At 63.2% G+C, this 26,477-nt stretch overlaps 1 protein-coding gene across 2 annotated transcripts in view; it reads left to right on the top strand.

Annotated features, from left to right (window-relative positions):
* Positions 1-519: 519 nt before the first annotated feature.
* MYRF (myelin regulatory factor) overlaps positions 520-26,477 on the top strand; it is a gene marked incomplete at both ends in the record, with an annotated part of 30,816 nt that continues 4,858 nt past the window's right edge. The window contains 19 exons of one of the 2 annotated variants that reach the window (XM_079709046.1): positions 520-565; positions 12,764-12,851; positions 13,044-13,307; positions 15,736-15,797; positions 16,713-16,971; positions 18,040-18,290; positions 18,382-18,505; positions 20,236-20,431; positions 21,784-21,860; positions 22,044-22,154; positions 22,550-22,640; positions 22,998-23,198; positions 23,447-23,558; positions 24,047-24,156; positions 24,845-25,005; positions 25,078-25,150; positions 25,421-25,509; positions 25,801-25,869; positions 26,303-26,383. In XM_079709046.1, the coding sequence (XP_079565172.1) occupies positions 520-565; positions 12,764-12,851; positions 13,044-13,307; positions 15,736-15,797; positions 16,713-16,971; positions 18,040-18,290; positions 18,382-18,505; positions 20,236-20,431; positions 21,784-21,860; positions 22,044-22,154; positions 22,550-22,640; positions 22,998-23,198; positions 23,447-23,558; positions 24,047-24,156; positions 24,845-25,005; positions 25,078-25,150; positions 25,421-25,509; positions 25,801-25,869; positions 26,303-26,383 (2,465 nt within the window). The remainder of the gene's footprint in view (positions 566-12,763; positions 12,852-13,043; positions 13,308-15,735; positions 15,798-16,712; positions 16,972-18,039; positions 18,291-18,381; positions 18,506-20,235; positions 20,432-21,783; positions 21,861-22,043; positions 22,155-22,549; positions 22,641-22,997; positions 23,199-23,446; positions 23,559-24,046; positions 24,157-24,844; positions 25,006-25,077; positions 25,151-25,420; positions 25,510-25,800; positions 25,870-26,302; positions 26,384-26,477) is intronic. The other variant, XM_079709047.1, reaches the window with a different exon arrangement.

Genomic DNA, 26,477 nt, shown 5'->3' with positions numbered 1-26,477 from the left:
GGCCTGGCACATAACAAATATTCGAGAAATGCAGGTTATTATTATTATTGCTGAGAGGGGGGTGGATAAAGGAGAGGAAACGGGGGATGCCTCTGAGGTTTGGTTCTGAGAATCTAAGATTCAGAAGCCCGCTATCTTCCCCTGCCCAAGGGGCGGCCGAGGACTGCGGGGGCCCTGCCCTCCCGGCATAGAGGCTGGGCCGCCCCTCGACCCCGCAAGCTGGTTAGGACCCCGCGCCGAGCGCCCCCTGGAGGAGCCCCGCGTGTCCTGCCCGCCGCGGGGCTGCGGCGCGGGGATGGGGCGGGCCGGCAGGGGGCGCTGCGCGCGACGGGCGGGCGGGGCACGTGGGGCGGGCAGGGGCCGGGCCAGTGCCGCGCGGGGGGCGAGCGCGGCGGCGGGCCGGGCGGGACCGCAGCCGGAGCCGAGCCGGGACTGTCGCGCGGGCCGCGCCGGCGATGCCGCGCCCCCGGGCCGGGCTGTAGCGGGGTCGGGGTGGAGTGTACGCGGGGCAGGCCGGACATGGAGGTGGTGGACGAGACGGAGGCGCTGCAGCGCTTCTTCGAAGGTGAGGGACCGCGGGCCGGCGGGGGCGGCGACCCTCTCGCGCTGGGAACCCGCAGCCGATCTCCCCGGGGACTGGGACCCCCGACTGTGCTTTCATCAAGCTGGGACCCCCCACCCCCCGCCCAGAACGCCTCTTCTGGGCTGGGGCCGTCCTCTGTCTCCTGGAGGTTACTACCCACCTCCGCTGAAGTTGGGCTCCCCACTCCCCGTCCCCCAACACACAACTTCCTTGGAGCTGTATCCCCTTCCCTGCTCGGTCCTCCTTCATGCCTTCCAGGACCTGCAGTCCCCCCTAAATTCTGACACCTCCCACCCCTAGCGCACTTCCCGACGCCGGGACCCTCTACTGTGCTTCCCTGGGACGCCATCCAGGCTGGGGCCCCCAGCATGCCTTCTAGGATCTTCCATGCCTCATAGGCTGGCACCCCAGCATGCCTCCCAGAGACTGGGACCCCCGCCTAGAGACTCAGGCACCCTGTGTGCCTTTCAGGTTGGCACCTACTCCCAGCCTGACTCTTGCCCCCAGCGCCTCCCCACCAGTGCTTCCCTGAGACAGGGACCCCCTTCAAGACTGTCACCCACCTTCCACAAGGCTGCTCCCTCCCCCACAGCTGAACTTCCCCTTGAAGCGGCTATCTCTCCCCTACTTAGGGCTGGGAACCCCTCCCCAGCATTCCTCTGTGGGCTGGATTTCCCCACCTCCCACCCTGGAATACTCTCGTTGGTTCTGGAACCTTCTTGAAGTTGGCATTCCCCCCCCGCCCCGTTAGCCACCTCCGCACTCCGAGACCCTCCCAAAGCTGTGAACTGCATCCTGCCAGCTCTGTGTGGCTCCTCGGGGCTGTTTCGCTCACACCTGTCCCTGGAGCTATGCCTCCTCTGGCTGTGCCCCCATCCCAGGAGTGACCTCATCCCCTCACCTTGGCCCTGATAGGACCCTCCCCAGGGCTGGGATCTACACACACCCTACAATATTGTCTTCTACCCTCTCCCCGCTCCTGGCCAGTGGTTTCGGGGGTCTGCTCCTACATCTCACCCACTCCCCTTTCCTGAGTAGTCTCTGCCCCTTGAGGCTGTCCCCCTCTTGGGTTCTGGGTTCAGGAGGGATGAGACCGAGTGTGGGAGGGGGTGCAGAGGTGCAGGCTGACATCTCCCAGCTTCTCAGACCCTCACTGGAACATCCAGCCTGACCCTCTGGGTGCTTTTGTGTCCCTCTCCACCAACCTCGGTAGCCCAGCCTCTGCCCCCACCCTCCCCCTAGTCCCTAAGTCCATATCCTGCACCTCAGTGCCTTCAGAACCCAAAACTCAATGATCCAGAACCTTCCATTAGTGTGAACCTGCCCATGGCGAGGCGTGGGTGGCCCACGGGGCACACTGTGCTGCAGCTGTTGGACCACAGGGCAGTGAATTAGGGTCCAAGTTTCAAGCCCAGCGCCCAGAGCCCTTTGGAGTCCCATGAGGGAGCAAGGAAGGCCTTTCTTTGACTTAGTTTCTCCCTGTCTGTGACTTCCGGTGGAGTGGGAGCCTTTGTCCACTCTGCTTGCTGAACAGCCCAGGTAAGGGCATCCCTAAGCCTCAGGTCTCCCCACTCCAGGATTCTGGACACCCCCAGAATCCAAGAAATCAGGTTTCGACTAGATGAAGTGGTTGATCCTCAGGTAGTTGGGCCATTTGAGGGTCCTAGGCGTTTCCCCGTCAGTCCCAGGGGCTCTTGTTCTCCCCAGATCCTTTTCCTCCTTTAAGAGCCTTGAGGGGCCTTATGGGGGCTGGGGGCTCTGGGGAGGTAGGAAGGGGGCACTAGTCCTTGCTCGGGGGCCACTATTTTGGGGGTGCCCGGAGCCCGCCAGACATCCCAGATGACTCACGGACCAGGCCCCCTTGCTTCCTGCAGAAATCCCTGTGCCTCCTTCCCCCAGGACCCTGGGCCTGGGCAGAGGGGTGGGCCTGGCTGGCCCAGGCTCCCTGTCTCCTGAGCCAAACTTTCCCTCCTGGCCGTGGGCGGGGGGTGGGGGTGGGGGTGGGGGTGGGGCCTGACGCCACAGCTCAGCCATGCGGCCGGCCTGGCTGGCCTGGCGGGGAGGCTGCGCTGCTCCCTCCAGAGAGATAAGAGCAGACTCAAGAATGTCTGTGGAGAGAGCCAGGGACTGGAGAAGTGCTCCCAGAGCCTGAGATGGGGGGAAGGTGGGGCAGGCGCTGAGGGCTGGGGTCTCCGGGGCCACTTGCGGGGGAAGGCCTGGCCAGGAATCCGGTGGGCAGCGGCATGTAGGGGACGTGGTGGGGGTGTTAGGGCGCCCCTGGGCGGGGGCGCTGCTGAGTGTGCTCACGAGTGGAAGTGTGGAAGTGCAGCGGTGCTTTTGCACACGTGGATGTATTTCCCAGGAGGAGGGAGGGGAAGCAATGCATGCTTCGCACTTCGGGCTGGGGACACCTGAGTGCTCATCCTGGGTCCCGCTTGGCCTTGGTCACTCCCCAGGACAGTGGGTATGGCGGGCAGGGTCTGTGCTTTCAGCTCTGGACTTGGAGGTGGGAAAGGGCTTGGCTGAAGGGGGCAGGGCGTGCCCAGGCCCCTCGCGTGACGTGGCCCACTCTCCAGGCACACCAAGCATATGCCCTGGGTCCTGCCTGGTCCTGTGCGGTGGGCCTGGCTGTACCCTGCCTCAGGCTGGTGGGCTGGAAGCTAAGGCGCTTTGGGCCTCAGGTGGGAGGCTGGGACAGGGCGGCCCCCTCGAGGCTGGTACAGCCGGGCCCCCGTGACTGCCCTGCTAATCCCCTAGAGGGAGGCTGCGGCCGCCCAGATCGGCGGGCACAGGGCCTGCAGAGAGGGGACCCTCCGGGCAGGATGCACTGGCTCCCAGCAGGTAACCGGGGCACAGTGGCAGGTGTTCTCCTCGTCACCTTGACCGGCTGGGGCCTTGGACTCCCAGAGCCCGTCAGGGACAGGGCAAGGCAGCATCAGAGGATCCCTCTAGGACTTTAGAGGTTCTGACGCAGACTTGGCCACTGAGAGCTGCGTGACCCTGTGCAGAGCTCTTGCTCTCGCTGGGCCCCTTTTCCTCACCTACAAGACAGGAGTGGGTGGCAGAGCAGGTCCTGATGATGCCCTCGACTGAGCCTTGCCCGCCAGCCCTGGGGAAGAGGGACGTTTTAGAAGGGGGAGGGCGCTGGCTCCTGGCTCCGGGGGCACACGGGGCACGAGTGAGCAGCGATCAGCACTCAGAAAGCCGGTGGGTGTGGAGGACGCCACTGAGGGGAGCTGGGCTGGAAGGGCCACCGAGAGGTTGGGGGACCGCCCTTGGCCTCTAGAGCCCCGCCAGGGCTGGAGGTGGGAGCCGGGTTTTCACTCCTTCCATACCTGATGGGTGCCTTGGCCTGGTGACTTTATTTCTCTGGCCTCATGTCCCCTCCTCGGGTAGGCAGGTGTGCTGGACCAGAGCAGGGACTTCCAGTGTGATTCTTTTTAGCCACCAAGCAAAGACACAAACTCCTGGCCTCCGAATAGGGCATATACACTGGACACAGGGCGGATGGGCTCCTCACAGACCCCGGGCGCCAGATCCTGGTTTGAGAGCCACCCTTCCCCAGCTCTGGGATGTGGGAGGGGAGCGGTGGCGTTGGCCCCCTTTCCCAGGGCCTAAGACTGCGGCTCTGAGAGAAGGGAGTTAGCCAGCGTGAGCCAGGGCTGACACCCAGGCCTCAGCACACCCCTCTGCCACCAGGGCCTTGGGGGAGGGAGGGTGGCCTTCCTATGGGGACCAGCATCTCTGCCTCCAGAGGGCAGGAGGAAGCCCCAGGAGGAGACCACCTGACCGCCTGTGTGAGGGGACGCCCACCCTGGACAGGAATCTGGGGCTGAGGCGCGGTGTGTGATGGGATGGCACTGTGCCTTGTGTCCGCCTGTCTGTCTGCAGTGCGACCAGGGAGTAGGTGGATGGGGGAGACCGCCAGACCCCTGACTCTCAAGGAGATGAGATGGAGTGCCTCTTGGGTCCACCCAGAGGCCCCCCGGAGGACTCCTGTCCCAGCCCCACCCCCCAAGGTCCTGACTCCAGCTGGAGGGGAAGTGGTAGCCAGGGGTCTGACTCATCGCCCTGTCCCCAACACGCAGCGCAGGGCCACACGGGGTGGGAGGGGGGCAGGAAATGTTCCCAAGGAATGGAAGCAACAATGACTGTGTGAACAGAGGCGGGGTGGGGGGCGCACCCCAGGAAGCTGACTCTCTGTGAGGGCCTGGCTCGGTACAGAGGAGTGGAGCCACCGGAGCCGGCTGCTTCCAACCTGCTGGCCTCAGGGCCTCTCCTGAGTCTGGGAGCCTGGGCAGAGTACCCCTAGGGGTCTTAGGCAGAGCCAAGCAGGGTGTCTGGGGGAAAGACAGGCTGCTCTGGGCAGAACGGCCTCCTCCTGGGGGCCTGGCCCCCGCTCCCTGGCTCCCAAGGGCCTACAGGACTGGGGGGCCCTGGCAGCAGAGGCTGCTGGGTAACAGCCCGGCAGGGCTGCTGATTGGCTGCTGCCGTTGGACTTTGCCCACTCGATAAGGACGGGGAGAAGAAATCATTAACTGAATTATTAACCAGGGATGGCCCCGCCCCAGCCAGGCTGCCTGCCCTTTTTCCCCACCTTCTTCCTCCTCACGGCCCCCTCCTCTGGGCCTCAGTTTTCCTCACAGCCTGGGTGTGTGTATGGGGGGCCTCCCCTCTCCCCTCCGTCTCCAGCCCCTGCTGCCACCGTGTTGGGCAGCCCCTCGGGTCTGTGTTGGTCATGTGCACTCCCTGGAGTGGGCTGAAGGTCGGTCCCTAGCTCTGCCGCTTACCCACGGTCCTTCTCCTGGGCCTATCACTGTACCTCTTTGTGCCTCCATTTCCCCATCTGTAGAATGGGAATACCGTTGCAGTAGGAGTACCTGCCTCTCAGGGTTTCCGTGGGGGTTAGGAAAAAGGGGCTTGAGCAGGGGTTAGGTAAAAGGGGCTTGAGCAGGGCCTCGTGCAGTGCCTGGCACGGTTCCACTCCATGAATGTCAGCCTGGATTGTGATTATTCTCCCCTGGGAGGCTTACAACAGGTATTATGCTCCCCACTTGGAGGATTTATTGGTCCATGGGTAGGTCGGTGCCCTCAAGCTTGGGCTGGGGCCTGTGGCTGGTACTGTGTGCCTTGGGAAAGCCCCTCACCCTCTCTGGGCTACTTATTCCAGGGATGAGCACGCTCTGTACTCAGGAGCTCTGCTGCATGACAGGTCTGGCCCTGCCTGGTCCTGATGCCTGCTCCAGCTGGGCCTGCCCCGCCCTCTACCCCAGAGATTCAGAACTTGGCCCTTGGGCAGGTGGCAGGGGGAAGGGGCTTGACTGTCCTTTGTCTGTGCCTGCCACACCCAGGCCGGAGGTTTTCGCATGTGGTGTCTCCCGGGAGTCCTGGGGCCTCTGTGGAAGTGCGGGTGGTGTCCCCTCACTTCCGAGAGGGGGCTGCTGAGGCAGGAGGGGAAGGCGATGGGTCAGGCTCACTCAGGGCAGCCACGGCAGAGCTGGGCTGGGATCCCGGGTCTCCTGACCCATCACAGTTGGGTGCTAGCTTGGAGTGGGGTGGGAGGGAGCCTCTCCTCCTTGAGTGCTGAGGGTCCTGACCCACCACTGATGGCTGTGCTGGGTGACCGCCGTCCAGCCCCTTGACCTCTCTGGGCCTCAGAGCCCTCACTCAGATGATCTAGGTTGTGTGACATAAGCAGTGAGACCCCAGGAATGCCAAGGCCTGGAGTGGGAGGGAAGGAAGTTGGGTCCTGAGCCCCACCCCCACTGGCCTGGACTATGCACAGGGGGCTTCAGGGCTTCCTGGCCTCCCCCTGACTCCAGGCTGCATCAGTGCGAAAGTTTTCCCTCCATCTGACCTAGACCCCTCCAGCCCCACAATGCACAGCCGCAGCGTCTGTCTCTCTGAGGAGCTTGGGGACCCTCCCTCACTCCCCTCTTCATCATCTCAGTCCCCTGTGCTCTCTTCTCCTCCCATGGTTCTCCCTCCTGGGGTCTGTGGCCTTGGCGGGGGCTCGGGGGTGGGAGGCAGTCCCCATCCCCTGCTTTGCTAACTTGGAGGGGGCTGCCTTTGGCGGTGGATTTTGGGGTCTGTGACACCGAGTTCGCTCAGCTGGACTGGCTCCACCTAGAGCTGATGGGCAGGTGTGTTGGCCTGGGCCTGCCACTGGGTCAGTGAGCATTGGTAGGCACAAGTGTAGAAGTCTGTGAGGTGCGCTGAGATGTGAACATGCCTCAGGGCCTTTGCAGTGCCTCCCCACTGCCTGGAATGCGCTTCTCAGATGTCCATGTGGCTCACCTCCTTCGTATCTTTGCTCAGTAAAGCCCTCCCTGCTACCCTGTTTAGAATTGCAACTCTTCCCCACCCTCCTAGCACCCCAGCCCCTCTCCCTGCTTTACTGTCTCCATAGCATTTGTCACCTTCTAAAATGCTGTGGATTTTACCCATCTAGCTTGTCATCTGACTCTGCATCCAGAATGTCAGCTCCATGTAGGCAGTAGGTTTTGTCTGTTTACTGCTTTATCTCCAGAGCCTAGAATTGTGCCTGATACACAGTAGATGCTCAGTAAATAATTGCGTGAATGAATGAATGAGCACACTTGGAGCATGCTGGTATGTGCACATGTGTGTGTCAGTGTGCGGGGGGTGTGCCTCTGTATATGTGTATGTTCGGATGTACACGATCACGTGCGTGCCAGTGGATACATGCCTGGGAGTGTGCCCCTGTGTATGCACATGCCTGTGGGGCATGCTGGTGTATGAACACAGGTGGGCATGGGTAACCCTGGTAGAGGCCTGCTCCCACCCCAAGCTGCAGGGTCTCTACTCTGCCTCTGTGGGGCGGGGCCTTCCCCAGCCTGCCTGGCCTAGTCCCTGTGGGAGAGGGCTGGGGGCCCCCAGAGCAAAGTGGAGATCCCTAGGGACCAATGTGGGTTCCCTAAGAAGAGGCCACAACTGTTGGGCCCGCCTCTGTCGGACCTGGCTTGGGAGCATCTTCGGGCTGTGAGTTCAGCCTTGTGTGGACCTGAGGACAGGGTGGCAGCTGTGTGGGGACTAGGGGAGGACATAGCTATAGCCCAGGGGTGGCTGAAGATTTCAGGTCCCCTGGAGGATCTGGGTCTCTGCAGGCAGGAGGCAGGGCTCTACCGCATTTTTGGCAAGAAGTTGAGAGGGAACAAAGACAACCGTGGATCAGATTTAAGGACCTGATGGCAGTGACTCCAGAGCTACATCCTTGTCATTCAGCCCCAAGATAATTGGGGATTTGATGCAGAGGTGCAAAGCGTAGCTTGCAGAATCAAGCATTTGGCCTGAAGGCATTTTGAGTGAGAAGGCTCTGGTCACAAGTTGAAGCCTGAAGTAGTTGTCATATTAATCAATTAATAAAGATTAATAAAGATCGAAAGTCCAAACCAAGGGAGGTGAGAGCCCTCTGTGCCCCGTCCCAGTGTGAACTAGTTTGGTGCATGTTGATCAGCTCAGTCAATACTGGGAAATGAGCCACAGCACTGGGGGCCCTCTGTGACTGGGGTGATTGAGGAGGGACTGCCAGGGGAGGCAGGCAGTCACAGAAGGCTTGCCCACTGGAGAGGGGGTGGCTAGAGCCAAATCCTGGAGGCTGGACTGTGCCATGCGTGTGCCAGAATAACATCATGGCACAGGTTGTGCCTGGGCAGGAAAGGAGATGGGAGTCCCAAGAGAGGTGGAAACAGAGCAATTTGAGGAATGGCCTTCTAGGGGTGAGGAGCTTTCCCACCGTCTCACTGAAGACTCATGACCACCCCGTGACGCAGGGATCTCCTTCACTTGAGAGAGAAGGGAACTGAGGCACAGAGAGGTCAGGTCACTCGCCGAGGGTCACGCAGCAGTGAAGGGGGACCCGCGTTGGCAACCAGGCCTCTTTGAGCCCAGGGGTCCCTCAGGGCATTATGGGGATGCCAAGGTGGGCAGTCCCCTGACCACTGCTGCCCTGGCCCAGCCATTGCCTGGGGGCAGGATGCCCCTCAGATTCAGATGCCTGGAGTGGACACTCAACAGCAGGGGGACAGACCTGTGTCCTGTTAGCCCCAGGTTCAGATCAGCTAGGCCTGGCCGGCATCCTTAGGCCATGGCCTGCCCTGCCCACGGCCACGTGGCCGACGGGATTTCCGCCATGTTTGGGGCATGAATTGACAAGTGCCCCATTGACGGTTGAGGGGGAGGGTGTGGGCAGGGCACAAGCCTCCCACTGTGCCGGGTCCCCACCCTCCCCCGTTCCCCGGGACAATGGCCGAGACTCAGCCAGTGGCCACAGCTGGTGGGGGGGGGGCATGAGCACGAGGGGGCAGGAAGGGAAGGGTCCAGGGTGGAGGACCACCTGGGCCCCCATCCGCCCTCATCCCGCACCTGGCTTGTGTCCCCTCGGTTCCTCTTCTGCCTAGCTGGGTGGCCTTAAAGGGAGGAGGGGAGGGGCTTCCTTCCCACAGCCCCCGATCCCGCCTGCCTGGGAAGGAGCAGTGTCTGGCTCCTGTTAAAAGCAGGTAATAAAGGGCCTAATTAATGAGGAGCAGCTGGGGTGCATAGCTCAGCAGGGCAGGGGCGGTGCTTGGAGGGGCCCTGTCTAGCCCTGGACCCTGACCACGGCATGGCCAGGCGGAGGTGCCCAGACTCAGGCAGGCCTGGTCCCAGTGCCCCGCTTGTCACTTTGCTCATTCATCCCGTGAACATTTATCGTGTGCCTGCGGTGTGCTTAGATGCTTACACCGCTGAGAGACAAAACGGGGCAGGACTCACAGCCCAGCGGCCACACCTCTAAGCTATGGGAAAGGCGGTTATCCTTTCTGAGCCGCAGTTTCCTCATCTGTGAAAGAGGGAACAAGAAAACCGCCTACCCCATAGGGTTGTCACGGGAATTAAATATGAGCCATATAAAGTGTGTGGCATGGCTGGGCAGAGTGACCGCTCGGTGAGTGTGTGCTATGGGCAGCGGGTGGGCAGAGGACTGATTCTTCCCCCGAGGTGGGTGCTGGGCAGGAGAGCAAAGAGCCTGATGAGAAAGTAGAAAAGGAGGCCGCTCAGGAGAATGGGGGAGTCAGACGTGGTCTCTCAGAGGAACTTACATTTAAGCCAAAACCTGAAGAGTCACGAGGAATGGGAACAGCATGTGCAAAGGCCCTGATGTGCAAGGGGGTGTTTGCCCCAGGATGGAATGAGGCGGGGGCTGGACTGTGGAGAGTTGCAGGGAGGGGCACTGAGGCAGGAGCGACCATGGGGGCAGGCAGGGGGTCGACCACGCCAGGCCTTTGACTGATGAGCGTTCTGGTTATCCCGAGCAATGGGAAGTTGAAGGGTCTGGGGAGAGGGAGGGCAGGGATGCTGGTTTGTGACCTGGTGGTGCCACCTTCAGGCTGCGGGACCTTGGGCAGCCTCCCCACCTCCCGGGGAGGTCTTGAGGATCCGCATGAGACACTCTTAGCTTCCTTCCTGACGGGTATCTGCTGCTGCTCAGTGGAGTTCCAGGATGTTCCAGGGTTCTTTGGGGAGCAGTGGGGGAGGGAGCCCTGCCTTTCTCCTGGGCTCCTGGGGGCTCTGCCCCAGCCTCAGGAGTCAAGGAGCCCCTCCACCCTGTCCTGCTGGAACGTTGGGTTAGAGATCTCCAGTGTGGTTCATGGGATAGGCGGGGGGCATCTCCTGGGTGGCTAGACCCTTTGGGACAGGCGGTGAGGACCCCCAGAGAAAGAGGAGGTGTGGGGTCAGTGTTCCTCAGGAGGCCCACCAACCCCCCAAACCTCATACTTCTCTCCCACCCATTGGCCCACCCCCACCCCGCCCCAGTGGCTCCCCCCTCCCTCCTCCATCCTCCCGTCCGCCCGGCCCCTGGCACCGAGGGTCTCTCCTCCCCCCAACCACATCTGGTTCTCGTTAGGGTCTCCCAAGATGCCTCTGTCTGAGGCACCCCCCATCCCGGGGGAGGTGGGCAGGAGGATTAGGGGTGATTAGGAGTGCTCCTGGCCAGGGGAGGAGGAGGCCTGGCCTGTTATAAATAGCAGCACCATGACTCTATCACCCCATCATTCACTGTGGATTCCAAGTTCAGCCTCGAAACCCTGCAGCTTCAGCAGCCAAGGTGGGAGTGACGCTCCAGTACCCCCTCCCTCCCCATCTCCTGTGCCTGGTCCTCCCTCAGGACCACCCGCTCCCCCTCATCCAGTGGGGCAGCCCAGCTTGGCTGGGAAGCCTCAGTGACCACCAACTACACTTTCCCCCTTGGAGTCAGGCCCCTGCACTTGAGTTTGGCTTCTCCTTGCTGTGTGGCCTTGGGCAAGAGGCTTGACTTCTCTGAACAAAGGGGATGATGCTAATAACAAACATCAAGTCTGCAGGGGCGATTGGGAGGTAAACCCGTAAAGCACTTAGGATAGTGCTGGGGCCTGGCAGGCACTCAGTGTGAGCCACTCTCATCGTCACCATTATAGGCTGGGAGAATTACGTCACAGTGCACAGGAAGAGCCTGCAGGATGCCTTACATATGATAAACTCCTATGATTATTAATGTACTCGGCTCTGAAAGTGCCTGGCACACAGCAGGCGCTCAATAAGTGGGACCTCCGGTTAACAGGGAAGGACGGGGTGGGGGTCCTAGAACCTCGGCATGCAGCCTGGTCAGTCCCAGCTTGAGAAGCTCCCCTTGCCCTGGGCGGCCATTGGAGGCGCTTGGTGGGTGTCCCTTGTTCCTGGCTGGGTGAGTCCGGTGTGGGGGCCAGCAGGAGGGCCTGTCCCAGGCAGCGCGTGACTCCTAGGAGGGCTTAGCCACTCATTAATCACCTAAGCGGGGCTCAGCATTCTTGAAATGCCGGCCAGGGCCAGGGAGGGGCCTGGGCTGGGGGTTCCTGGGGACCCCAGGGCTCTGGGGAGTGGGGACAGCCACTCTGTTTGCTGAGCACCCACTGTGTTCCGGGCACTTTATATACCTTAACTTGTTTCATCCTCAGAAGAACCCTGTAAAGTGTTAGCTGTTCATGTCCCCATTTTACTGAGGCGACTGAGGCTCAGAGAGGGTATGGGACCTGCCCAAGGTCACACAGCAGGGAGTAGGTGAGCTAGGGTTTATGACTGGACCTGAGCTCTGTTCCCGGGGTTCACCAGGGGAGGGGACATGAGGCGCAGGCCCCAGACTCAAGGCCTAGGGGCCTGTGGGAGGGGCGCCTCCTGCCTCAGTGGGGCCAGCCAGCCCAGGTCAGCAGTGTGGGTGGGGCCTCCTCCATTATCGGAGTTGACGCATCTCCCACGTCAGCCCCCTTATCACCCAGCACTCCAGCTCCCCCTGCAAGGTGACCCCGGGAGTGGAAAGGCCAGCGCCTCCCCCTCTCCTTCGCTGCTGATGCCCAAGAGCACTGGGCTGCCTTTTCTGTGAGTCCCTCCCGTTGGTGGGGCTGGGGCTAGCGGGAAGGGCCCAGGAGAGGTCAGGCAGAGGAGCAATGCTCAGGCCACCATCGTTCCCCGCCGAACCTCTCTGGGGCTGTTTCCTCTTCTGGGCTCAGCCCTCGATGTGGGGGTGATGGGCACACGCAGTGAGGGTGGGCTGGGCACTTCTGACTCCGACCCCTGCTCCCTCGCCACCTGCAGCTGAGGTCCGGGGTTCAGGAGTCTCCCCCAGCCCCATGGGCCCCCCAGGATGTGTGGTCCAGCCCAGCCAGGCCTCCTGGTCCCGGCTGCCCGCAGCTGGGCCATCTGGAACCGCCTCCCGGAGTACAGAGCAGGACAGAGTCAGTGAGTCTGGGTCTGAGTCAGTGAGGGGGGTGGTATCCGCTGGGCACCCGGCTAAATGAAGTGCCTCGTTTGCTCCTCACAGCACCCTGTAAGACGGGGAAACGGTTACCCCATTTTATAGACACGACGAAGGGACTAGCTCATGTCACAAAGCTGGAAAGGAGAATGGAGGGGCAGGAAGCGGCTGGTCTGTGCACACCTGCTCTCTGGGCCCCGCCCCTCCTTGCAGAGTCCAGCTGGCCTTGTGGACTGAGGGCAGCAGCATCAATACCTCCTGGAGGGGTGTCAGGTGGGGGATGATGAGGGACTCCCCCTCCACGTGGATACACAGATCGGGAGGGCCCAGCCTGGGGAGAGTTGGGCTGGGCCCAGAGGCCTAGGAGTCTGGGGAGCCGATCTCTCCCCTCTCTCACGCCCACCCCTCCCCCACAGGCCACGACATCAACGGCGCCCTGGAGCCCTCCAACATAGACACCAGCATCCTGGAGGAGTACATCAGCAAGGAGGACGCCTCTGACCTGTGAGTGGCCCCCGCGGCACCCCAGCCCCTTTGGCCTCCACCTGGGAGGGGTGACGTGGCCCTGCCTCTGAAAGCTGCTCCTTTCCCAACCACTGAGCCCTCTGCAGCGTCCAAGCCGCCCTGCAGGTGGGAGCCCCGGGAGGGGCGGTGGTGGGGGCCGGGCTGGCGCTGAGCTTCCGCCCTTCTCCGCAGCTGCTTCCCTGACATCTCTGCTCCAGCCAGCGCGGCCTCCTACCCCCACGGGCAGCCAGCGATCCCCGGCTCCAGCGGGGTCCACCACCTCAGCCCCCCCGGGGGCGGACCCTCCCCGGGTCGCCATGGCCCCCTCCCACCCCCGAACTACAGTACCCCGCTCAACTGCAACAACAACAACGGCATGGGTGCTGCTCCCAAGCCCTTCCTGGGGGGCTCTGGGCCCCCCATCAAGGCAGAGCCCAAGGCTCCCTATGCCCCCGGGTGAGTGAGGGCAGTGGGGGTGGGGTAAGATGCAGAGGCCCAGGCACAGGCGGCCTGTGGGACCAGTGATGGGGGCCTGGGAGGTGCCGGCCAAGGCTGGGCAGTGGGGATCGGCCTGCCCTGTGGGTAGGTAAGGTGGCTGGGGGACCAGGGCCAGGCTGAGGAGGCGCTCAGTGCTTTGTGCTGAGGCAGTGGACAGCCACGGAGGGTTCTGAGCAGGGGAGTCATGAGGGCTGACCTAAGTGCTAGAAAAATCTCCATCCCGGAGAGAGAGCTGTGTGGAGAGTGGCGGGGAGGGAGTGGGACTGGAGGCAGGAGTGTTTACGTTCAGGGGAGCACCTCTACACGCGTGCAGGCACCCAGGGCACCCAGACCCCTCCCTGCACCAGGCCTATCCAGTCACTCGTGCATTTATAGCTGCTGTTTCCCGCGGCCTCAGGGAGTTGGCCGATGGCGCAGGTGCGGGACCTGAAGTTGGTGCAGATGTTGGGACCCTACCCAAACCGGCCCCCCAGGTCCTCCCCGGCTCCTCTCCAAGGAATCCACGTCAGCGCCTGACCCAAGGGCTCAGCCTGGGCCTGGCTGTGACCGAGGGTTCCAGGTGGCCACCAGCCCAGCCAGACTGCAGGGCAGTCCACAGGCACATGCTCGTGGGGAGAGGCAGGGAGCGTGGGTCTGCTCGGTTCTGCAGAGGGGCTCGGAGAAAGTTCTGGTTCCCCAGGCTCGGGCAGGGGGCAGGTGACCCCATCTCTGGGTGGAAGGGTGACGGTGCTGGGAGCACAACGCCGGCCAGGCAGCCTGGCTCCGTCTCCAGCTCCACCATTTCCGGCCTTCTGGGTGCTAACCCATAACCTCGGCACCCCGGCTGTGAAGTGAACCCCGAATGCTTCCGCCCCCATGTGACTGGAAGTCAGGGGAGGAAACCCAGAGGAAGTACTGGGGGACAGTGGCTGTGTCTTGGGGGAGGGCCGTGGAGGGGAGCTGGGGTGCCAGGCAGGGGTGAGCCATTTCTGCAGGGCAGCTGGCTGCTTGAGGCGCAGAGGCTGTCCCTGAGCCACAGGCCCTGAAGGGCAGGGAGGGAAGGGAACTGACACATAATAAGCACCTGCTGGGTGCCCGCTACTGTTCTCCATGCCTCTGCGAGAGCTCATCGACTGTCCCCAGTAACCAGCTCCTGGGGGACCCCAAAACCAGCCAGCCTGCGAGTAAAGCCCCTCCCCGCTCACAGCAGGATTCGGATGGCACACTGGGGCCATTTCCTAGAAAGAGAAAGCGCTTGTCCAGAACCACTCAGACACGCTGTGGCCCCCGGGCCGCTCCAGGGCCACTGCCCCCACCCATGTCAGGCCCTGTTCTAGGTGGTAAACAAGGCAGGCACATCCCTCCTGTAGTGGCTCCTGCGGTCTAGTTGGGGAGGGAGTGACTAATCAATAAATCAGCAAATCGAGGACTCGTGAGCACTGTAAGGAGTTACAAGGAAGAACACAAGGTCCTGTGGATTTGGCACATTTGATAGGGGCCAGAGGGTGAGAAAGACCTTTACTCAAGGCCGCTGTCAGGGCAGCGCAGGGAGTGGGGGCAGATGGTGGACCCGGAGCTGGAGAGGCCCTGGTCAGCCTGCTGGGCGCAGCAAGGGCCGAGCCCCCATCACCTTTTCCTGTCATCTTCACACGGCCTGCAGGCTTTGGGTGAGGGATGGCTTGTCCAGGGGAGCTGGGGGACCCTGCAAGCAGCCCAGGGCTGTGTCCACAAGAGCTGGGCCGCCTCAGAAGCTGCCTGGGCATGACGGTGGGCAGCCTTTCCAGACATGGGGACCAGAAGGGCCAAAGAGTGAGATCCCTCAGGGGGTGGCCGCAGCCGCCCCCTCTGGGCGGACTCAGGGTTCACGCAGGACGTGTTGACCTCTCAGAGTTGAGTTTGTTCTTCTGCCCGAACCACTGATAAAACAAAACCTGCAAGAAGAAAATAAGTGCAGGCCTGGCGAGCTGGCTCCCTGCCCAGCCTACACCTGCCTGTGGCAGGGCAGCCCCCCTGGTGACCCACTGAAGTTTCCCAGGCCCGGCCCCTAGAGTTTCCAGGAAGTGGGACTTCAGTGGGTGCAGGAAGGAAAGAGCTGGCCTGGCCCTTCAGTCTGCAGAGGGAGTCCTTGAATCCCTGTGCCATCATCAGGAACACAGGTGACACTCTCCCAAGTGCCCTGTAGGTCTGAGGGGATGCTGGGCCAGAGCCCAAGGCCTCCACCCACAACTGGGCCCTGCCAGGCACCCCAAGGTAGCTGGTACAGAGAAATGCCCATAACGGGGGCTGTGAAGAAACCTCGAAGCCTCCAGCCCCTGGGTCTCCGGGACCCTGCCCCGCAGAAGAGCTGCCCGGCTGGAAGGCAGGGGCTCGGCTGCCCACCCAACCACCCTTTCCTCTTGCTTCACAGCACGTTGCCAGACTCCCCTCCAGACTCTGGCTCCGAGGCCTACTCCCCCCAGCAGGTGAATGGTGAGTCCAGCGGGCACCGCCCTCCCCCTCCGGGGTTTGGGCAAGTGGCTGGGGCGGCCTTATCGGGAGGGAGGGAGCAAGCAAGGGAGGGAGGGGGCCAGCGGCCGCCCAACAGGCCCAGATTATCGCTGGTCAAATACTCCCCGGCGCTGGCTATTGTTTCCCCATGGGCGGGTGGGGAGCCTGGCCCTGCCTCTGAGCAAGTGTCCCTGCCGGTGATGCCACCCGCCTGCCCGCCTGCGCCATCATGGACGCGCCCTTCGGCGGTAAGTGGGCGGCTGGGGGAGGCTGGGTACGGCCTGGACACAGGCCTGCTGCTGCCGGGCCCACCTCACCTTGGGAGGTGCTCAGGGGGGCAGTGGCCCCCAGGTGGCCAAGAGCAGAGGGATCACGGGCAGCCCGTCTCCCCACAGCCCAGAGAGGGGTCAAGAGTTCTGTTTATCTTACCAAAAACATCTCTGGAATGCCTCCTGGGGAACAAAGGGAGCTGGGGCCTCCCCCCTCAGGCTGGGGGGCTGGCCCCTGGGGTAGCCGGAGGGAGGAGGGCCCCTGCAGGACGGCGCTGGGGGTCCCGGGAGACTCCTTCCTGAGGTTCAGAGGAGGAGCAGGCCTGAGAGGGGCTGGGGGAGAACCTTGGGATGCGGGACCTCCCCAGGGAGCCGGGCCAGGCCCGGCTGGCCCTGGGGAAGGAGCTGGCTCAGATGGGACGAAAGGCTGCCCACCCCGTGGGCAGGGTCTGGCCTCCCTGCCCGGGCCTGTAGTGGCCAGCGTCTAGGCTGCCCAGCCTCCTCCCACGTGGGATCGGCGGGAGGGCAGCCCCCGGGCTGGGCTCAGGACGGGGCGGGTATCAGGAGACCCCGCCCGGGGAGAGCTGGTGCTGGGAAACCTAATGGCCACCCCGCATCTCTCCCACAGACCCCCATCTCTTGCGCACCCTAACCCCTGAGAGCCTGTGCCACGTGGGGGTGCCCTCCCGCCCGGAGCACCACCCCCCACCGCCCCCACCACCCCCGCCTCACTACCCCATCCTGCAGCGGGATCTGTACATGAAGGCTGAGCCTCCGATGCCCCCCTACGCTGCCATGGGGCAGGGGCTGGTGCCCACCGATCTCCACCATACCCAGCAGTCCCAGATGCTGCACCAGCTGCTGCAGCAACACGGAGCCGGAGCCGAGTAAGAGTTGGGCAGCCTTCCCCGGGGTGGGGGGCGGGGGCAGCGTGGGGGGGGATGGGCTGGTGGGGGCGGGGGGTGGGGATACTCAGGGCAGCAGCAGGTAGGATAGAGATGGAGGTAGGGGCGGGGATGAATGAACCCAGGAAGGACCGAGGGCTCTGACCCCAGAGATGGGGGTCAGTGTTATGTATATGTATGTGCGAGCAATGCATCGGGCACTTACGGCCAAGGCCAAGGCCTCATAAGTACCTTATTTGATGGGCATGGCCACCCCCGTTGCCCAGATAGGTAAACTGAGGCTTGGGGGGGTGGGATGCTTGCCCTACGGAGGTAGGAGGGAGCTGAGCCAGGACCTGAACCTGGGACTGTGCTCTTACCCAGACACCAGTGACTTTCCAGTCACCATGGAGCCCTCGGGGTTCTGAGGAGGTTCTAGGCCTAGACCCAAGCTTCCTGCTCTGACTCCAACCCGTAGAATTGTCTTTTTATCTGTTTTGCACATTGAGATTTTGTGAAAGATTTCATTCAAGGAAAGATTCCACTGGCAAAGCTTTTTGTAAACCAGAAGGGGAAGGGGTGCTGTGTAGCCCCCACATCATCAGCCCCCTTCCCAGGAAACTCTCTTCCCCAGCCTTCGTGGCCCAGGCCCTCTGTGGCTTGTTTCTAACCATGGAGGCTGCTCTCCAAAGAGCTGTCGCTATAAAGAGTGACACTGAGAATGACACCACAGCCAAGGGACAGACTCGTTCATTCCACAAACGATTCTGAGCACTTTGTGTGCCAGGCCGGTTGCTGGGCGTGATGGGGACACACAGACAAGTCAGGTGTGGGTCCTGCCCTCCTGGATTCCACAGTCGGGGGGGTAGGGTGGAGGGACAGAAACAGAATGATTACACAGGGTGATGGGGGAGCACTTAGGAGGTAAAGGCACAGGCTTCATGCAGGAGGTATCCCCTGGGCTGGGCGTATCCTGCTGAAACAGGGTGAAGAGGGGAGCGGGGATACTGCCCAGTGGGAGGGGGCTCGGGGAGGGCCAGCCCCCATGGTGCACACCTGTGTCCCCCCCAGGCTCCCCACACACCCCTCCAAGAAGAGGAAGCACTCCGAATCACCCCCCAACACCCTCAATGCCCAGATGCTGAATGGAATGATCAAACAGGAGCCCGGGACCGTGACATCCCTGCCACCGCACCCAGCTCGAGCCCCATCCCCACCCTGGCCTCCCCAGGGCCCGCTCTCACCCGGCCCTGGCTCCTTGCCCCTCAGCATCGCCCGGGTCCAGACGCCGCCTTGGCACCCACCAGGTGCACCCTCACCAGGTACATGGCTGGCCTGCTCAAGCTTTCAAGGTGGGGGGGTGGGGCCCGGGGCCCAGAGCCCGTGGCCCATGGCCGTTCTCTCTCTCTCCAGGTCTCCTTCAGGACAATGATAGCCTCAGTGGCTCCTACCTGGACCCCAACTACCAGTCCATCAAGTGGCAACCACATCAGCAGAACAAGTGGGCGACACTGTACGACGCAAACTACAAAGAGCTGTGAGTGACCTGTGCTCCCCTTCGCCCCTCCTGGTCACGCCGTCCGGAGACCCCCAGCCCTGGCATCACCGTCCTAGAGCAGGGCTGGGGAGCACACCGGCTACGAGACGGTCCCGTTTCACAGGAGAGCAGACAGGCTCAGGGAAGAGCTAGGACTGGCACTCAGGGTTCCCGACTCCTGAGCCAGCCCGAGGCCTCCTGAAGAAGGTGGTGTCCGCCAGGGAGGGGCCCGTGGGGCCAAGTCAGGGAGCAGTGGGTGGAGGGGTGTTTTCTGGCTCCCCGCGCCCCTACTCCTCCTTCTGCATTCCAGGAAGGTAGCCGGAAGCAGAGCGTCAGCAAGGCCCTTCCAGCAGCCCCCTCCCTGGAGGGGAGGGATGAGTGGGCGGGGGAGGACTGGGTCAGAGGCTGGCCGGGCATTCCTCGCTCTCCTTCAGCACCCACCCATGTGGATTCAGCTTCCTGGGACCTGGCCAGGAGCACTCCGGGACCACTCCCCTCACTCCCACGGAAGGCCAGTGAGGGAAGAGAGCATGGCTCACCGTCAGCTCATTTGCACCTTGCCAGGCCTGGGCAGGGTGTCTGGGACTTGGCCCTCTCGCAGCTAGACCAGCCTCCTGGAGTCGGGTGTCCCAGGCTATGTCGGGTTGTTAGCCACAGGCCCTCAGGGCTGGGGCAGGGGGTGTCCAGCTGATGTAGTGGTGAAAGGGTCCTTTGAGGCCCTGTCTGGGTGGCGGGGGGGAGGTCTTTGGCTGTCCAGCCCTATGGCCTGGTGAGGAGCCCCCATTCCTTCTACTATACTTCTTGGGCCAGCCCTGCCACCCCAGGTCCCAAGGCCAGGAAGTTGGGAGCTGAGGCCCCCAGTGTGGCCCAGGCACTTCCTGGGTGTTCCCCTGGGTCAGGCAGGTGGGTGGAGCCCAGGGAGGGAGAAGTAGTGAGCTCTGGGCCTTCCCGTGGATGTTAGCCAGGCCCAAAGGCCTCTCCCCACAGGTTTGGGAACATTGTCCCTGCCCAGTTTCCTCCAGGCGGGCCCTGAGCATCCGGGGCACTGCTTGTGCCTGGGGACCTGGGTGAGGGCAGGCCAACAATCACCCCCTTTCGGGCCACCTGGAGGTCCCCCAAAGGGTCCAGACTTGGAACACCTTGCCAGCAACAGCTGCGTAAACTGAGACTGAGGCCAGGCTGCCCAGAGTGCCCCCCTCCCCAACCGGGCAGATGGAGGAGTCAGAATGAGGACGTTTGGGGGCTTGAGCAAGCTGGTGGGCAGGGGCTGGGCCAGCGCAGAGCCGGCGCCTGGTTCCACCGTTTCCATGGCAACCAGCTGTCAGCCGCAGTGAGGCTCCACAGACGCATCCCCTCTCACCTCGTCTCCTGTGAGGGAGGGGGCTTCGGGCAGCGTTTTGGGAAGAAGCCAAGTGTGGTGAGGGGCCGTCAGGCCCCCTCCTCAGGAGTTCCCTCCCGTCCAAGTGTCTTGCCCCACCTGCCCCCATCACCAGAGTGGGGTGGTCCCAGGCACGTAGTGGGAAGAATATTGGCTGAGGCATTGGCAGACCTGAGCTCAAATCCTCCTGGGGACTCAGTTTCCATTTCTGAGAAACGGGGGCAGCCCCGAGAGTGCTTTGAGGATGGGGGCACCACATGGGAAGTTGCGTTGGAACGCAGGCATGTGGGTGGGACGGGCAAGGCAAGCCCGGTGTGCGGGGCCTCGGGTGAGTGCCCCCACCTGCCCCCAGGCCCATGCTCACCTACCGCGTGGACGCCGACAAGGGTTTCAACTTTTCGGTGGGTGACGACGCCTTCGTGTGCCAGAAGAAGAACCACTTCCAGGTGACGGTGTACATCGGCATGCTGGGCGAGCCCAAGTATGTCAAGACGCCCGAAGGCCTCAAGCCCCTTGACTGCTTCTACCTGAAGCTGCACGGAGTGAAGGCAGGTCTGGGGCTCGCTGGGCAAGGAGGGCAGGGCAGGAGGGCAGGCAGGCTGGGGGGAGTCGAGAGAGCCCAAGGCCAGGTGAGTGTGTCCTGAGGAAACCCCTCGTGGCTAAGTCCAGTCCCGCCTTTCCGCCTGTCCTCCCGTGCCTGCCCCTTAAGCGTCAGGCCCCTCAGCCCTCTTCTCAGGTACGCTTCCCGTTTCCTTCTCCACCCCGTGATCCCGAGTCTGCGCCCCCCAGCCAAGACCCCTCTTCTGACCCCGCTGTCAGCTGTCTCAGTGCCACACCCCCAAATGAACTCCCTGGGAACTTGCCTGTCTCGCGGGCCCCCTCTCTGGGAACGGGGCTCCAGGGCCCTGGTTACCTGAGCCATGAATCCGGGGCCCACTTGCCCACCCCTCACCATGCACCAGGCCCTACTGTCCCCCAGAACTCCCCTCTGTCTGGTCCCCTCCCCCTCCCCCCACCTCTGCCGGACCAGGCCACCCGCCTCCTTGTCTGACCGTCTGCTGTGGCTCCTGACTGGTGCTCTGCCTGAGACCTTTCCCATTCTTCCTTCCAAGGCCTCCGGGACCCCATCTCCCTCACCCCAGCAAAGCCCTGACCGCTAGGCTGGGCCTGCAGAGGCCCTGGGGACCCCAGCCTCACCCGGGTCCCGCCATTCGCCATTCGCTGTGCCCAGTCGCAGCCCCGCCTCCCCCAGGTGGCTCCCTTTCTCTGGGACGCCCGCTGAACACCACTCCATCCCTCCTCTCCCGGCTCGCCGCTGTTCCTTGACCTTCACCGTTCACTCTGCTGCATCCTCGGGGACACCTGCCCTGAGGCCCATCTTGACTTGAGGTCCCTCCCCTGCGATCCCCCGGCACCGCCACAGTGGTGGTTGATCTTGAGCCCATGAGCTCCCGGGGCGGGGGTCGGCCGGGTGCATCTCCTTCAGTGTCGCGAGCGAGTGGCGCAGCCAGTGCTCGTGGAGGGGTTGAGGGGAAGTGGGTGTGGGACGGGGTCTGGGGAATGTGGGGTGGCGAGTGAGCGGGTGGCAGTGGAAGCCGGTTTGGGGTGTGTGCTCAGGGCCGGGAGGGGTGTGCGGGCGGGAGTGGGGGCCGGTGAGGGTGTGTGTGTGTGTGCACGCTCATGCATGTGCACATAGGTGGGGGGGTGGCATGGGTGTGGGGCTGTGGGATGTGTGGCGTGTAGGAGAAGGCACCAGCGTTTGTGGGCTGAGGGGAGGGCAGGGCCTCGGTTTCCTCACGAGCCCCAGCTGGGCCAGGCCTGGGTCGAGAGGCCGAAGGAGGGCGGGACCAGGTGGGGAACCTGGGTCCTGAGGTGCCTTTGGCCTCTGCCCCTCCCCCAGCTGGAGGCCCTCAACCAGTCCATCAACATCGAGCAGTCGCAGTCCGACCGAAGCAAGCGGCCCTTCAACCCTGTCACGTGAGTGTCTGGCCCGTGGCGGGTGGTCCCCAGGAGGGCTCACCCTGGCAGGAGCTGAGGGGAGCGCGGGAAGGCACCCACAGTGTGCACCTACTACACACTCCTGACCCCAGTGCCCCACTGCGGCCTGGCTCTCCGCAGGCCCCTTCCCTGCGCCCTGAGTACCCTGCCCCTCCCCTGCAGGGTCAGCCTGCCCCCCGAGCAGGTCACGAAGGTGACTGTGGGGAGGCTGCACTTCAGCGAGACCACCGCCAACAACATGCGCAAGAAGGGCAAGCCCAACCCTGACCAGCGGTGAGCAGGCTGGGCCCCTGCCCTGGAGCCGCTCCACTTCTGAGGACGAGGGGTGGGAGGGTGCCACCCCACATAGCATGCCAGGCACAGAGTCCCACAGACTCACCCATTTCACAAAAAAGGGACCTGGGATTCAGAGCCCTTCCTTAATGACTTACAGATGGGAGAGCAGAAGCCTGGTTCCTAGCTGGTGGGCCCTGGGGAATTTCCGCCCCCTAGTGGACACTCAGGTTCCTCCTCTGTAAGACGGGGTGTTCATGCCCTCTTCCTGGCTGGTGGGAGCCTGGGCGAGATGACCGAGTGGGCACTGTACATCTGACCCAGGAAGGCTGGCGGGGGGTGGGGAGGCAGTGGGGCAGACCCCTGGGTGCCTCTAAAACCCCTGTGTGCCCCAGGTACTTCATGCTGGTGGTGGCCCTCCAGGCCCACGCACAGAACCAGAACTACACGCTGGCCGCCCAGATCTCAGAACGCATCATCGTGCGGGTGAGGGCCACCTCCCCGCAGAGGGCTGAGAGTCCTCCCCAGACCTGGGAGAAACAGCACCCAGGAGAGATACAGGGGTCCTCAGGAGTCAGGAGCGGGAATGCTGATCCTGCTGGGCACTCGCTGTGTGCCCTTGGGCAAGGCTCCCACCCTGTCCGGGTCACAGTGTCTCCTTCACAATAAAGTGTGGAGATGGCCAGGACCTGGTTGCCACAATGGGAGGGACAGTTTAAGCGGGGCATGGTGGGGTGAGGAGGTCTGGCTGGAGCTGGAGAGGTGGCTGCGGGGTTTCCCCCTTTCCCAGGGCGCTGCAGGTCCCCCATCCCCCAGGGCTGATCCAACCCCAACTCCTGCTAGGCCTCCAATCCGGGCCAGTTTGAGAGTGACAGCGACGTGCTGTGGCAGCGGGCGCAGGTGCCCGACACCGTCTTCCACCATGGCCGTGTGGGCATCAACACAGACCGGCCCGATGAGGCGCTGGTGGTGCACGGCAACGTCAAGGTCATGGGCTCGCTCATGCATCCCTCGGATCTGCGGGCCAAGGAGCACTTGCAGGAGGTGGGGGCGGGGCTGGGGGCGGGGACAACTGAGCGGGAGGAACTGGGGACCGGGGTTGCCCGCGGGGGGCGGGGTTGCTTTGTGGGCGGGGCTCTGTAGGGGGCGGGGCTGCAGGGGAAGGAGGTGGGGGAGGCTGGCCCTGGATCTCTGGATCCCGCGACCCTAGTAGCAGGGTCTCCCCTCCACACTGCTGCCTCCGGACGGGCCCAGGACGGGAGGCGTTCAGTTTGGCCCTGGCTCCCGCGCAGGTGGACACCACCGAGCAGCTGAAGAGGATTTCGCGCATGCGGCTGGTCCACTACAGATACAAGCCGGAGTTTGCCGCCACTGCTGGCATCGAGGCCGCGGCGCCAGAAACGGGTAAGGATTCACATGCGCAGGCTGGGATCTGGTAACCCCGACCCTGTCCTGTCCTCTGGAAACCCTACTCCCAGGAACCCCTTCCCATGACTCCTGGAAACCTGCCCCTGGGAATCCCGGCCCTCCGGAAGACCTGCCCTTCGGGCCGGACCGCTCGCCCTTTGACACTGGAAGCCTGGGACTTGTGGCCTCGGGATCCTCGCTCCTCTGTTCCCTAGATGAATCTTGCCTTTATTCTCCTGGATCCCCGCTCCCTTTCCCCTGGGGTCCTTACTCCCTGGAATATGCCCCTGTCCCTAGCCCAGGGAACCCCACACCTTGATCCCTGGAACTGTGACCCTGTGCCTCGGAGCTCCCTGCTCCGGGGCTCCCTGGATCCCAAATCTCTAGCCCCCAGAATTTCACCCTCACCGATCCCAGCCCCTGCTTACATTACGGTGCTGTGGGCAGTCCTCCCCCCAACACACACTTGGCTTGCCCCTCCCCAGGTGTCATCGCTCAGGAGGTGAAGGAGATCCTGCCTGAGGCCGTGAAGGACACTGGAGACGTGGTCTTTGCCAATGGGAAAACCATAGAGAACTTCCTGGTGGTGAACAAGGTCTGTGGAGGAGGGACTGAAGGGAGCCCAAGGGGCAGAGGGGTGGACCCGCTGGAGGGCGTTCACCCCCTCCGTAGAGACCGGGGACACTGAAGTGCAGAGAACAGGAGCATTCCCCCTGCCCCCCAGTCTTCTCTCATGCTGCTTCCAGAGCCCCCTCCCCACCCCACTGGGAGAGGTGGATTTGGGAGGTGGGGACTCTGCCAGTCTGTGGCTGTGCGATCAAGGGCAAGAGGAACGTCCTGAGGGTCATCTTCCTCCCCTGCAAAAGGAGGGAAACGATACTTACCGCTAAGAAGTTCTAATGTGGTTATGACAAAAGCTTAAACATGGGGTTTGTCGTGAGGATAACGTTTGTAACCTTCCCGGCATGAGGATGGGCACCAACGAGAACGTGATATGTTTTGGCCTCTGCTGAAGTCTGAGACATCGTGTTCATCAGACGGGGCGATGGAGGGTGGGAGCCTCTGAGGGTCAGCGGGTTCTGACCATGGGTGGGGAAAGGTGCAGAGGTGGGATGCTGTTCGGATGCAGGCACAGGGAGCCGAGGGAGCTGAGGCTGGACGAGGGGCAAGGCTGGCCTGGGCAGGGAGCCTCTGAGTGCCCTCCTCCTGGGCCCCGATGGGCCCAAAGCCTGGGGCTCCCGGGGGCTGACTGTGCCCTCGACACTGGCCGTTGCCCGCCGCAGGAGCGCATCTTCATGGAGAACGTGGGTGCTGTGAAGGAGCTGTGCAAGCTGACGGACAACCTGGAGACGCGCATTGATGAGCTGGAGCGCTGGAGCCACAAGCTGGCCAAGCTGCGGCGCCTCGACAGCCTCAAGTCCACCGGCAGCTCAGGCGCCTTCAGGTGGGGGCTCGGGGCCGGGGAGGGCAAGACCCCCTTCCCAGAGGCACCTCTGACCCTGCCCTCTTGCTGCAGCCACGCAGGGAGCCAGTTCAGCCGGGCGGGCAGCGTCCCCCACAAGAAGAGGCCCCCCAAGGTGGCCAGCAAGGTGAGGGTGGGCAGGGATGGGGGGCAGGGACTGGGGCCTCCCCATCCTCGTGGCCTCCCTTTCCAGCTGGCGCCTCTCCAGGCTCACTGACTCCAAGCGCTTCCCCTCCCCTCCCTTCTGGACCCTCTAGCCCTCCCAGCCCCTGGTTTCTCCTTCCTCTCCCTCTGCCCCCCGAGGGGATGAGTACCCCAACTTCAGCAGAGCCCACCGTGGGTCAGACCGTAGGCTCCCTAAGTCTGGGCCTTTTCCCCCTTTCTTCTTGGTCTTCAGTCATCGTCTGTGGTCCCAGACCAGGCCTGCATCAGCCAGCGCTTCCTGCAGGGAACCATCATCGCCCTGGTGGTGGTCATGGCCTTCAGGTGACTTGTCCCCCAGACTCTGGGGGCGGCTGGCCGGGGACGTCGGGCTGCTCACGGGCCCAGTCCTGGGGGAAGAAGAGGGCGGGGCCTGGGAGATGAAGTGGCTGAGGTTTCGGGGAAGGAAGGGGGGCTGCCGCGTTCTGTCTCCTCTCCCTGGGACTGGGGAGACCCGCGTACAGGCATCACTTGGGAGTCCAGCCCCTGGGACCAAAAACCACAGGCCCCGCCCTGGAGAGAGGGTGCTGGATGGTGGCTCCAGCTCTAACAATGGCCCCTTCCTGTGGCTCCCAGCGTGGTGTCCATGTCTACACTGTATGTGCTGAGCCTGCGCACCGAGGAGGACCTGGTGGAAACTGATGGGTATGTCCCTGGAGGCCTGGATGTGGGGCCATCGCCAGGCCGGGCGGGGCTTTGGTGGGCAGCCCCGGGTCGGAGGAGCCCTGGAGACTGTCTCCTCTAAAGGGGGTTCCACCTCAGGCTCTTAGCCCGCCAAGGGTTTGTGGGGGTGGGTGGGAAGGCCTCTCTGGAAGGGGGGCAGCTGCTTCGCAGCCGTACTGAAGCCGATGTTTCTCCCTGGCCTACTCGGTGCTCCTCCAGGTAGCTGGGCCTCTGAGTGGCAGGGGGCATCTGAGCGGCCCAGGTTAGAACAGGGGGTAGGGGCAGGAGGGCCAGGGTGGGGCCTTGGGCTCTTCTGCCCACTGTCACCCTCAGTCCTTGGGCCATCTCTGACCGTGTCTTCTCTTTCTCTCCTCCCCCGTGCCTGCCCCCTCTTTTCCTCTCTGCTGCCCCTTAGCTCTTTTGCCGTGTCCACTTCCTGTCTTCTGGCCCTGCTCCGGCCCCAGCACCCTGGGGGGAGTGAGGCCATGTGCCCATGGTACGTGTCTGGACCAAGCCCTCTCCCTCCTGCCTCTGCCTCCTTTCTGCCTTCCTTGTCCACCTCCTCGCGCCCCTCCCGCTGCTCTGGGACT

The sequence above is a fragment of the Hyperoodon ampullatus genome (genome assembly GCF_949752795.1).
Source record: "Hyperoodon ampullatus genome assembly, chromosome: 7".
Lineage (NCBI taxonomy): Eukaryota > Metazoa > Chordata > Mammalia > Artiodactyla > Ziphiidae > Hyperoodon > Hyperoodon ampullatus.
This window is presented reverse-complemented; position numbering and strand designations above follow the sequence as displayed.